Source organism: Bactrocera latifrons, unplaced genomic scaffold (assembly GCF_001853355.1).
Source record: "Bactrocera latifrons isolate USDA-ARS-PBARC rearing strain unplaced genomic scaffold, ASM185335v1 scaffold_7, whole genome shotgun sequence".
In the NCBI taxonomy this organism is placed as follows: domain Eukaryota; kingdom Metazoa; phylum Arthropoda; class Insecta; order Diptera; family Tephritidae; genus Bactrocera; species Bactrocera latifrons.
In genome coordinates this window covers 1,935,970-1,948,450 of record NW_017537378.1, presented here as the reverse complement: position 1 = coordinate 1,948,450, position 12,481 = coordinate 1,935,970, and the positions used below count along the sequence as shown (strand labels likewise).

Genomic DNA, 12,481 nt, shown 5'->3' with positions numbered 1-12,481 from the left:
TGTCTAGGGATATAAGTATAATAATGTCTAGTAAATTAAATAAATATAATTTGATAATTTTAAAAGTTATATTCATCAATTTAATAACAACTTTCGGAAAATATCGTTTTTTTATTATTTTTTTCAATCATTCTTGAACACCATTGATCTTTTAGATCGACACCGATTTAAACATCAAAATCTTTTTTGTTTTGAGTTACTCTGTACGTTAACGGATATTTATTCGCTACTGTAGATGTCGCCCTATATTATTTTTTTAGCGCAGTCAACCACCTTTAAGCTGCTAATTGAATTAACAAGAGCAAGTTAAAATTGTTTGATAATACTTGAATTAACATAAATTTGTTAACTTTATTATTGAGTTTATTTATTGATCCGATAATTTACCGAATATATCTCTTTGTATATAGAAGTTTTCTGAAATGCCTTTATTTGGTTACCAATATTTTCATATTAAATTTATTTCAAATGGGAACGCAACTACGATAAAATATTTCGAATGATATATGTTCAGTTTGATAAAAATTATTATTATTTTTTAATTTCGCAATTAAGGCAAAAAAAAAAAACAAAACATCAAGAAAATATTTGTCAAAAAATGAATTAGACAATTTCAAACATCTGCCAACACTTATCAACAGTTGTATATTTTCAAAAACAAAAAAAGAAAAAAAAAATATATATATATATGATATATGTATATACAAATTATGGACTCAGTCAATTTAACCATGTCCGTCGGTCTGTATATGTATGTCGCGAACTGGTCCCTCAGTTGTAGAGTTTTAGAGATATCGATAGATTATTACCTCGGAGATCTTCTCATATTATTGTAGCAGAAGTTATCGTTTTTTTTTTTTGTGTTCTTTATTAACATAATCCATACCCAATTTAACGTGCTTCCGGGGTGCAAAACTGCAAAAGTCATGTACAAAAAGGTAGACCGAAATTAATCATATTAGTTACTCATTTAATAAAATGGTTAACAGGAAGTCTTTCGATTGCAATAGGTATAAGTCTATGGTTGGCTTCACAAATTTCTTAACATTTTCAATAAAATAAACCATTCCTACAGGTGCTCGATGGAAGAGGCTATAAGAACATGATCGGAATACTAACTGGTCACTGGTCACTGCCTTGTCACCACGTACGCAGAATGGGGCTGACAGATCGAGAAGACTGCAGGAAGTGTCTACAGCAGGCACCAGGGATACTTGTTTCGCATTAGCAAGACTATGCTGCAAGCACCTAAGTCCCTACGGTATGATACACACGAGGAGGTATCGATAGTGAGTTGTTTATCGCAAAACTTCGTTGCATTATCGATTTACAGCACCTGAGTTAAATTGTATTTCAAAATCCAACATACAAAGGCGCTCCCTACTCTCAGTATGGTATATAGATATATATGTATATACTATGTATAATTTAAAAGATAGCCGTGATATAAAGATAGTCAGCTTTGGAGATGATCTCTGAGTGTTTCCACTCGAGTAGTCGCCTCGAAGGATTAATTCAGGATTGCTATGACAAATTCACTATAATCACAAATATTGGTTGGATAAATTTCGCGGAACAGTTTTTTAGAAAATGATATGAACAATCTCTGTGACAGTTTGAGAAAGTAAGATCACACACAATTTATTATGCACTTACGTGATTCAATGGTAAGCATATGTATGTTGAGCTCGAATTCGGATACTGAAGACGACATTATAGAGTTTATATTTAAATAAATTTGAGGGTCTTCTCAACATCTAATCTGTAAAGTAAAGCGATACTATCGCCTACACGAAGGAAAACAACAAAAATTTGGATTTTCGCATTTTTTATCAATACATATTTAAGTTTATTGTAATTGTTTACGACAAATTTGTAAATTTACGCTGGCAGTATGTACAATAAAATATATAATATACACGTAAACTCAAAAATACATACAAGTATATAAAATAATAATCATAACACATATAAAGAAGCTTAAGAGCACTGAGGACGATTCTAACTCCGAACGAAATTTTCAATTAAAACAAAAGTGGAAACAATTATAAAATAAAATAACTTAAATCTAGAAAAAAACGATAAGCTTCTACATATGTACGTGTGTGGAGTGAAACAAAGGTATACAGTTATAAGTTGTTTATAATCACAAAGCAATTACAACGCTGAAGCGCAGCGCTGCAAGTGCGCAAGAGACAGCTAGATAAGTGAAGAAAGCTGAACGGTTTACAGTTATGTACGTTTTTCCATTACAGCTCATGGAAAATAACTTGGAGGTGGAGGAAGAAGTTATCAAATTGACAGCAGTAGAAATTGTTTTGCAAAGAAATTTTCACTTTCACTGCGCGTGCGCTACGCGTCTTAGTTGCGCTTCCTCAAGGCGAGACGAGCATGTGGCAGACGTCTCGCTTGCTCTTTTGGCTCCTGTTCGGACTCCTCAGAGGCGGCATCATCGGCGGGCGCGGGTTCGGGCTTGCCAGGTTTCGACAATTTACGGCGGTTCACTGTGGGCGAAAGTTCAATTCAAGTAAAATTATATAAAAAAAAGGCAAACAAAAATATTATATAATAAATATTTCACATTCACGTTGAATACTCACAGGCTGAATTGCCGCCCTTGAAGCCTTTCGACGATGGAGCTGGCGCAGATTCGGCACCTTCATCAGCGTCTTCGTCGTGAGAGGGCGCTGGCTTGCTCTTTGGTGTTGGCTTCTCAACAACTGTGTGTAGTTCAAAATAGATAACGGTAATCGTGTTAATAAATGATAATGGAGATTTTTTGTTGTTTATGTTGTTGGTTGCACACTTACATCTGTGTTTCTTGGCGTCTTGTTGACGACGTTTCAGCGAGTTCAAGAAGTCATCGTTCGAACGGAATGGCCGAATGACTGGCCCTATCACTTTTTTGGGTGCCTCTGTGGTTGTTGTAGTGCTGCTTGCGCCCAAGCCTTCCTCATCGCCGTCCTCACCCTCGGCAGCGTTGCCTTCACCCTCTTCGTACTCATTGTCCTCCTCCTCTGGTGAGGCTGTTGTTGTTGTAGTTTTTGCCGCCTTACCACCGACTGGGCGCCGCAATGCCGGCCGCTTGGGACCGCTTGGTGCAGCGCCTTCCTCTTGCGCGTATGTGAGGGAGAAGCAGCAGACCAACGCCAGAACGACCAGCAAAAGTGTGCTGCCAATGGAGAAGGGAGAAGGGAGAATTATTAGCATTAAGCAAATGAAATGAGGCAATATATAGCTAAAAAAAAATAATTTCGAGTAAACAAGTTTGGTGTGGCCATAAAGTGGTCAGCTTGTGCGGCAATTATTGTGGAATTTTTGGGCTACCGCTGCAAGATTGCCACTTAATCGGCATTAACAAATTCAAGTAATAAAAAGCGAAATAAGCAAAAGAAGTAACCGCACAACAACGTGTGTGGTGAAGGTTCAGTTGTGCTGGTGAAGGACGCAGCTGCCTGCGATGGTCTTAAAGATTAGCTGAAAAGTTACGTATACGCCATGGTGACGGCAGCGGTGGTGACTGTGTGGCGTTGCGTGCCGCTGCCACTGCCGCGTCTAACGGTAGTTCACTAAGTTATTAGCGCGCTTATAACCTGCTGCGCGGCGCACCAACTTTTGTTGTTGTTGCTGTTGGTCAACTTAGCTGTTTCATTTAGCTGCGGCACTTAGCAACGCCACAAAGCCAAGTCCGAATTTAAAAGGTGCTTATGCAAAATAACCCGTTTCAAACAACGGTTAAGCGCCACAACAGCAACAGCAACAAAACACAATTATTGCAAGTAACATTTCAAATACGTATAAAAAAGGTATATTGAGAAACAACAACAACACAAAGGTATGCGAAGTAGCAAAGAATTAACATTCTCTGGTTTGGTTCGGACAAATGCATTTGCATTTCGAATAATAATAAAGTACACAGCATAATAAAAAAGTATTGAACGGCATGCATACACACACACAGGCACTCATATATCCAGACATCTGCATATAGTAATGTATGTATGTAATGGTGCGCACAAATTTGTTCTTCAGCACAGAGTAACCGTTTCTAACGCGCCTTTCGCTGCATTTACTGCTACTCTGTTGACCGATTTTTGCCGCCACTTAGTAGCAGCGGCACGTTTGTAACCGTTAGAGCGGTAAATAATACACTTACACTTTGGATTGTGTACCGCTAATTGTCGAAGCGCCAAACGCCAGCCAAAGTCAATGCTAGCACAAACTATTCCAGCTGTTCAGCACTAAGCATTTTCCTCCCATATCGATATAGTACTAGATATGTATATAGTATGTACATTCAACATTTTGCAAGATTCATTCAACATTTGCACATTGTCTAAGTAGTGCAGCTCACATTATAAAAAAACCAATCGATGTGATGATATTTAGATAAATGTTTCCAGATGTGGATTTTCTAATTTTCAATATTAAGGAGAAAACCTACTATGAAATTATGAAATATTTTCAATACTTATACCCTTGAAACTAACGAAATCTCATATAGGTTTTGCATTACAGTCATTTAAAGGGCAACCGTTCAGCTCATTTCTGTCCATTAGTTTATTTTTCAAGACATTTTTCTTCAAACAAAGTTTCGGTATATAACTTTGCATACAATAAACTGAATCGGTTTTTTTTTTGCCGAAAACGACTAAAATTTCAGGTTGAATTTAACTCTTTTTAAACGCCTTAATTTAGTAAATTTTTGATCTTTCGTGGTAGGTTCGGTGATCATCGTAAGTCATTGTACGGAGAATATGTTTTAGCTTGAGGTTAGTTATTTCTTGTAAGGTTTCATCTATGAAGAAGACAGCATCACTTCACCAATGTAATACCCTTTTTAGCGCCGTCAAAGATCTCGTGTTACTCAAAATATATAAATATATATTTTTTTTTCAAAAATTTTACTGGTTCTTCTCGGAACATGTATAAATATGCCATGAAATTCTCTTACAAGTCTGATGGCACGCCAAACGTTTTGCAGCTTGAATGGCATGTGCTTTTACACCCACCGTATTCGACAGACTTCGCAACCCCATACTATTACTTGTGCCGGTCTGTCCAAAATGTTTTGGATGGAATAACCTTCACCTCAAATCAGGTCCTCAAAAACTACTTGGACAAGTCTTTTGCCCGCAAGAATCAAAAATTTGTTAGCATGGGTTAATCCCGAAAAGTGGCAAAAGGCAGGAAGTTTGCTGAATGTCGAAGAAAATTATGAATTATGGGGTATAAGTCTAGATCGCAGTTCTTTAACGTTTCCAATGCAGTAGTCGTTAACTTGTTGTCGTTTGACTTTCCCCCTCTGAATCCGCCACCCTATATATATATATATATGATATAAATATATTATAATAATTACTTCTTGATTTGTATACTGGGAAGTGAAGGAATCGAATGGAATTTAACTTAATGCTATATAGCAAGTAGGAAGGCTTGTAGTTCGTTTTCGCCCGTTTTTGCACCGCGACATAGGAATATGAGAGGTATGTCGCCTACTAAATTTATTTGGAGTTAGTCGAGCAGGTCCCTAGATATGTATGTGATTTCACATAAAAGAGTGCGATGCCATGCCTAATGCCTAATTTTAACACGGCTTTCATAAAGCCATCTAATACCAACTCCGTGGTAAAATTTGATGTCTTTGGATTTTTTATTTATTGATTTATCGTGTTTTTCGTAGCTTTTAACAGCACCGTTATAAGAAGAGTGAGCGATCCGATTAGATCCATTTCCACACTATTTGTAGGAGTTCTTATTGGATTTATCTTGAGCGAATTTGGGTAGGTATTTTGGCTAGAACGGTTTGAGAGATATTACATTAGAGGGCCGACTTTAAAAAAATGTTTGGTCCACAAGTGCCTCTTGTCACTGTGATTCACTATGACAAATTACGTTTTATATCCTAATTTAGTGGTTAGTTATGGCACTTTATAGGTTTTCCTTTAATGACGTTTTGTGGGCGTGGCTAACGTCCATCAGCGAACTCCGCCGTACTTTTTGCCAAGGATCATTTGTAACAAGTTTCGTCAGGATATCTCAATTTTTACTCAAGTTACAGCATGCACAGACAGACGGACGGACAGACAAACAGTCAACTCCTCTCGTCATATCACTTATATAATATTATAGCAAAGCAACATGTGATGTGCAATATTTACAAATGCATGTTTACAAAAAATTAGTAGTTCCTGGAGCAATCGCACGGCTTTTAAGGGCTAAAATGCAAAGCAACGTTTCATAAAAAAAATTGAAATTGTGTTTTTTATTGCTTACGATTCACCACAACATATTGCATATACGTAGCATAAAGTTTTCAGCTTCCGCAGTCAAATACAATCAATATATAACCAAAACTCAAACTTTGTTTCAATATTAGTGGTTTCTATTATATCGTTTTTCCATCGCCTGTAAGCTTATGCAGAGTAGTTTTACGTAATCTTGTATTTTAGGTGAGGATATACATATATATAATTTTTTTTTTTGTTAACAACTCTCAGTTTATCTAACAACACCAACAAGTTTTTACAATTTCATTTAAATCTCATTGGAATTAAATTGCATTACAGAAAAAGCCAACAATTAAAGTCGTTTAAAGTAAATAAAAGAAAATATGTGTGCAGTTACATTATGTCTTCACATTGCAGGCTGTTGGTAGTTAAAAAAAGGAAATACATAAATTTACAAATATGTGTGCACGTGTGTGGGGGTGTGGGGGTGTGTGTAGAAATTCCCAGGAAATGTATTCAACAATAGCGCAACAAAATGCCACAAGCGGTTGACCTCAGGGCCAATACATTTGGCGACCTGTTTCTACTTGCCATACTTCTACCGGCTGCAAACACCTTTCCAACAACTTCATTTCGTGCCATTACAATTGCAAATCACATCACTTCACATCACGCCAAGCCACGCCACACAAAAGACACAGCTAATTTCATTTCGATGGACACATGGACGGACAAATTAACGATCACAATCATGTGCCTGCACGCCTGCCAGCATTGTGCTTGAAGCTAGTTATTGTTGTTGCTATTGTCATCGATCAAGTTACATAATACAAAATCGCTGGTGTACCTTCATCTGCGCTCAGCACTCAGCGGCGTGTGTGTGTGTGCGGCCAATCTGCGCCGCGACTTTTCGAGCATTTCTCACCCGCACGCCACAATTAAATGCCGAGCGCAAAAGAAAAACACTTTATTGAGTATTTAGTGTCATTTGTATGCGCGGATGGCAGCCAGCAGCCGGACGCTGCCGCACAAATTAGATTTAGCGCGAAGAGACCACAAAGAAATGCGCGCTGAATACGAAGTGTTGTTGGATTTTTTCAATTTTTTTGTTTTCATTTTGTGATTTATTTTCATTATTTTATTATTGCTGTTAATTTATTGTAGAAAAAACTAAGTATTTTCGCATTTGTGCTGTTCTATTTGTATCACGAGTATGTCGCTTGACATTTCGGCTGCTCGCTCGTGCAACCGGTTTAACCGGGTGAAACACAGAAAAAAGCTGCCGCGAACACATGAGCAGCTTCTAAATATCTTTTAATGGCTATGCATTGTTGTTGTTTATTATTACCACTTTTATGCGAGTAAGTAAAGAAGTAACTGAATTTAATGGCACAAAGCAGCAATACACACACACAGACACATGACACATACACACAGCGTTCAAGAAATTGTTGAGCAGAAGACAAATGGTTGTTGTTGCAAAAATTGATTGGCTGCTGCTTTGGCGATTTCAGCATGCTTCGTTATTTGTTTGTTTTGTTGTTGCAAGCACACATTCTTGCAGTTCAAGACACACACACACACACATACAACTGAGTTTGTAGTATTTTCTATTATTGCCTAAAGATACCTTCAAAGAAATCGTAAGCAATAAAAAAATAGGTAAGTTGGTATGTATGCATGTGTGTGTGTGTYTGTACAAAGTTGTTTACGAGTATCCAGCTTTGCTTGCAAATTAACCTGTTATATAATCTTGGCTGCAGAGTTATCATTAACGTCATCAGCAGTTAAAACCCCTGCACACACAAACATACATACATACCTATACACATTTGTATGTACATAAACCAGTTAGTACCGCATTCCGAGCAATAATTTTGGTGTTCGTCGGTGCCTGTCGTCAGCTCAGCTCAGTTCAGCCGGCTTAAGGAATATTTTTGACGAGTTCTCACTTTTTTCCAACTAGCAAGTTTGTCTATTATTGAGGTTAGGGTGTGAGGTTAGAGCGGCTAGTGATAATAATGCCATATTAAAGATATTAGCGGTAGCTCATAGAGTTAATTGCAAGTCCTTTTGAGTATTCTTAAATCAAAAGCTGGACTGTAATAGTAAAAATTGGAAGAGTTTGCAAGCCATACCCCTCCACTAACCACCTTTTACATTAATTTGTATTGCAATTATGTTAAACTTTAATCCGGGCAGGGTTCCCAGCTCACCTATCTGCCTTAAAGCGCTGCTTAGCGCTCAGCGATTGGTCGCTGATCATTATAGATAAAGTGCTTGTGACATCCCAATAATTTTCTGGCAATAGAGTAGGCAAGGGGAGTCAGCAAGCACCTTCATATACTCATACATATTTATAATATATTTGTATGTAATGACATGACCTGCGCGCTTGGCGAAGTAATTGGAGTTGGGCTTAACGTTAGCATTATGTTTCAACGTCACGAATTACAAACGTGACTCTTCGCTGCGAGGTGATGTCGCTTGTAATGCGCCGCTTTGAACATAATTTTTTATTATTTCTCAAACTAGGGATGGTCAGTTTTAGCAAACTTATATACATGTATGTATGCATGTATGTGTATGCTTGTTTATGCAGCCTTTATAAAAGTTGTAACCAAATTTGTTTGACTAATGCATAGAATAATCTTGAATATATAGAAATTCTATATCGTTACCTAAAATGCAAAATAACATAACACCACTTTTCATAAATTTACAGGAAAAGAGAAAACGATATAATAGAAACCATTCATATTGAAATAAAATTTGAGTTTTGGTTATAAAATGGTTATATATTGGTTACAAAATGGTTATATATTGGTTATCAAATGGTTATATATTGGTTATCAAATGGTTATATATCAGTTATATACGACAGCGCAAGCTGGATATTTTGTGCTACATGCGACTGATGGGTTAAGCGGTCTGTAGGGTATGTGAGGTTTACTAATTACGAAGTTGAGTTCAAACAATTTCCATCGCATACACCTATTCTTGTGAATTTAATAAAATATGATAATTTGACCCCTACAATCTTTGACCACAATACAAAAAAACCGACGTGTTAAAAAATTTTTACCATAATTTTCAATTTTAGTAACTCAAAATTAGCAAGAAACAACCGCGAACATTTAAAAATTTTAGAAAATTATTAACTATGGTTTAATTATAATTATTTCGTTGCAATACTTTGGTAAACTATTTATTATTCACAGCCGAAGAGCAATTAAAAATATACTATAAAATAATTAAAAATAAAATTCATGCAAAGCATGTTCTAATAATTGTTATGCCTACAAATAAGCAAACACACAAACCAAAAATGTAGATACCTTTGTGAATATAGGAAAAGCTTTTAACTAGGTCCACTAACTGTTAATTTTTTATGGTATCATGACTAAGGCCGCTATTACGTGCATTCTCACTTTTCTATGCGACGTGTTAGCTTATTGTTAGAGGCGAGAAAGCTGCATAAAATATTTTTTTAAAAACAACTGAAATATTTCGAAAATAAAATATTCTCAATTTTAAATTAAAAAAAAAAAAATTTTTGAAAATTTACTTTTTAACATTTCAAAAAAAATATTTTTATATATTTCGAGCTAAATAGATATATATAAAATTAAGAAAATGTTATACTGGTACAATTTAATTGTCGATAATCTTATTTTCATATGATTTTCTAAATATATTTCAAAATTACAGCTAGCAAAAACACTTACAGTTAGCAGATGGGTATAAAAATTTGTATGAAAGCAAAATTTAAAACTAAAATATTTAGCTCTCCAACTGTTGTTTGCCCTTGTTGTTGGCATTATTGCATGCAGAGGCTAGCATTGAGCGTCTCAAAGATTTTGCAATGGGAGTGTACACTGTTTGTCAGCTCGAGGTAAAAGGTGGGTCACACGTAATGAGGATGATTTGTATTTGTGCCAAAGATAAAGCCAAAGAGGTAATGGTGTAGGAGTGGTTGATTGACAAGCAAGAGCTCACATGATGGAGGACGCGCAAGCGAAGATAGCAATAAAAAAGTGAGGTAATTTCAAACAACTGGCATTTTAGTAAATAAAAAAGAGCTTTTTCAAAATAGAATAAAAATTGAAAATAAAAATATAAAAAATTTTCATAATAAAGTAGTGCAAAGCCTTTGACAATAAAAAAATGAGACCTTTTAATTGAGATTTTTTTAAAAATAGACTATTGTAGAACATTTGAAAATGAAAAAAATTAGATTTTTTGATTGCAAATTTGGGTTTTTTTCGGTTTCAAGTCCATTAAGCTTCCTTCTCTAACATTATAATTAAAACTGTTGTGGAAAAAAGATTTTTTGTAGAAATAAATAAAAATAAGAAACGCCAAAATTTGAATTTTTTCAGATAAATTTTTGTGTCATTTAAAAAAGTCTTTTAACAAAGTTATAGATATTTTCATTAACTACAACATTACCATGCTACGTTTTGCTTTAAGAGGCGTAGTTTTGTTGGAAATCGAAATAAACCGTTTTTAACCCTTAAAAATTCAACCACGTCAGCTCCGTTTTTTTCCGGATCTCAGATCGCCACTGAATTATTTATTGTTGGTTATTTTATCTTCATTCTACAATGTTTTTTTTTTTATTTTAAACATGAGCAAGCCTGGTCTACAATAATTTTAACCAAAGAAATTTTTCATTTACAAATTTATTTTTTATTTGTTGTTTACTACTGAAGGTTGAAATGATTAAAAAAAGCAATGAATATATTTGCAAGAGTGAGCTTTTATCGTAAAACGATCACAAATATTTTTTTTGCTTTTTTTTTTGAACATAAATCGAAATTGGCTTCCAATTTGTTTACTTTATAAAAAAGTTGTGAAGCATAATTTAGCTCGAAACCGCAACTTTCAAGGATAAAATGCCCAAAATTTCAATGATAAGCAATTTGCTACGACTTTTTCCACATACTCCATTTCGCCATCTGCTATAATAAATTTCGGTATTTTTTTCATCATCAAATCATTCACCTAGTTTAATTTTTACTCACGAAATTATGTTAACCTATTCACTAATGATTTGTATTCAAACGCCGGTTTGTTGTTTAAGTCTTTTGTTATGCCAATACGAATGAGATGAAGTGGCAAGCAAAAATGCACGGTGCAATTAGGAAATATATCGCGATAGCGAAATGTAAAAACAAAAAACATAAAAAGGTAAAACGCGGAGGAGTAGCGAAAATAAAATATTTAGAGATTAGGGCAAATAAAAAAAATGTATTTATGTTTTCCGTAGTTAAATGAAAAACATTAAGAAATAAACAAATAATTTATAATGGAATATTTTTTCTCAAAATAATAGTAGTTAATAATTCCAAAATATGAATTAAATTTAAAAACCTAATTACAATATTTTTTTTTGGTTACCCGGCCGGAAATTACATCTACGAATCGTATTGATTACGTTCAAAGAATAACTAAATTATAAAAATTAATTTAACATTAAAAAAAATATTTATTTATATATGCATATAATGTTAAAAAGTAAGGCAAAATAAAATTTCATTACTTAAAAAATTTCACTGTTTAAAAAATTTCTTAACTATAAAATTTTTAATTTTTTTAAAGTATACTGCGTTTTCTAATTATGAAAACAATGAAGTGAAAAAACTTATATACGGAAATATTTCAAATTAATAAAAAAAGGATAAAAAATTTCAATAAGTAAAAATATATATGAAAGCGATAAAAGGCAAGAATAAAGCAAAATTGATTTTCGTAATTTTTTTGTAATAAATTCTAATTTTTTTGACGTTTGCAAAATTGAGTAAATAATTAGAACAATTCTAACAAAATACTTAAAGAGTTGTAATTCAGTTGAAAGAATTCCATAATTTATATTCATGAATTGTGGATTAAAATAAAATCAATAATTTTGTGCAAAATTAAAAATTCAGCAAATAAGTCTTTATATGTGTCTTTTCTGCAAAGCATGGTGCCGAGTTGACAGTCCTTAGCCGGATAAAAACCCGGCTCCGTTCCGGATAAAAAAATAAAAATTCCGGATAAAATTCTCGCTGGTCTATCTCTAGCTGTCTTTTGCAACTAAAAAATTATTTGATTGCTTTTTTTTTGAACTTGTTTAATGTTTTAATTTATTTACTCTTATAACTTAATTTAATAATTTCAAGATAGTTAATTTAAGATAGTTTTGTAAACAAAAAATTATATAATTTCTTAATATTTTAATTTATTTGCCGTTATAATTTAGTTTA

The 12,481-nt window shown here is 34.1% G+C and overlaps 1 protein-coding gene across 1 annotated transcript in view; it reads right to left on the bottom strand.

Annotated features, from left to right (window-relative positions):
• Positions 1 to 2,156: 2,156 nt before the first annotated feature.
• Positions 2,157 to 12,481, bottom strand: part of LOC108975789 — a 17,063-nt gene continuing 6,738 nt past the window's right edge. The window contains exons 2-4 of the mRNA XM_018944513.1: positions 2,811 to 3,172; positions 2,601 to 2,720; positions 2,157 to 2,504 (exon numbers count right to left, since the gene is read on the bottom strand). Coding sequence (XP_018800058.1) covers positions 2,362 to 2,504; positions 2,601 to 2,720; positions 2,811 to 3,172 — 625 coding nt within the window. The 3' untranslated portion in view covers positions 2,157 to 2,361. The remainder of the gene's footprint in view (positions 2,505 to 2,600; positions 2,721 to 2,810; positions 3,173 to 12,481) is intronic.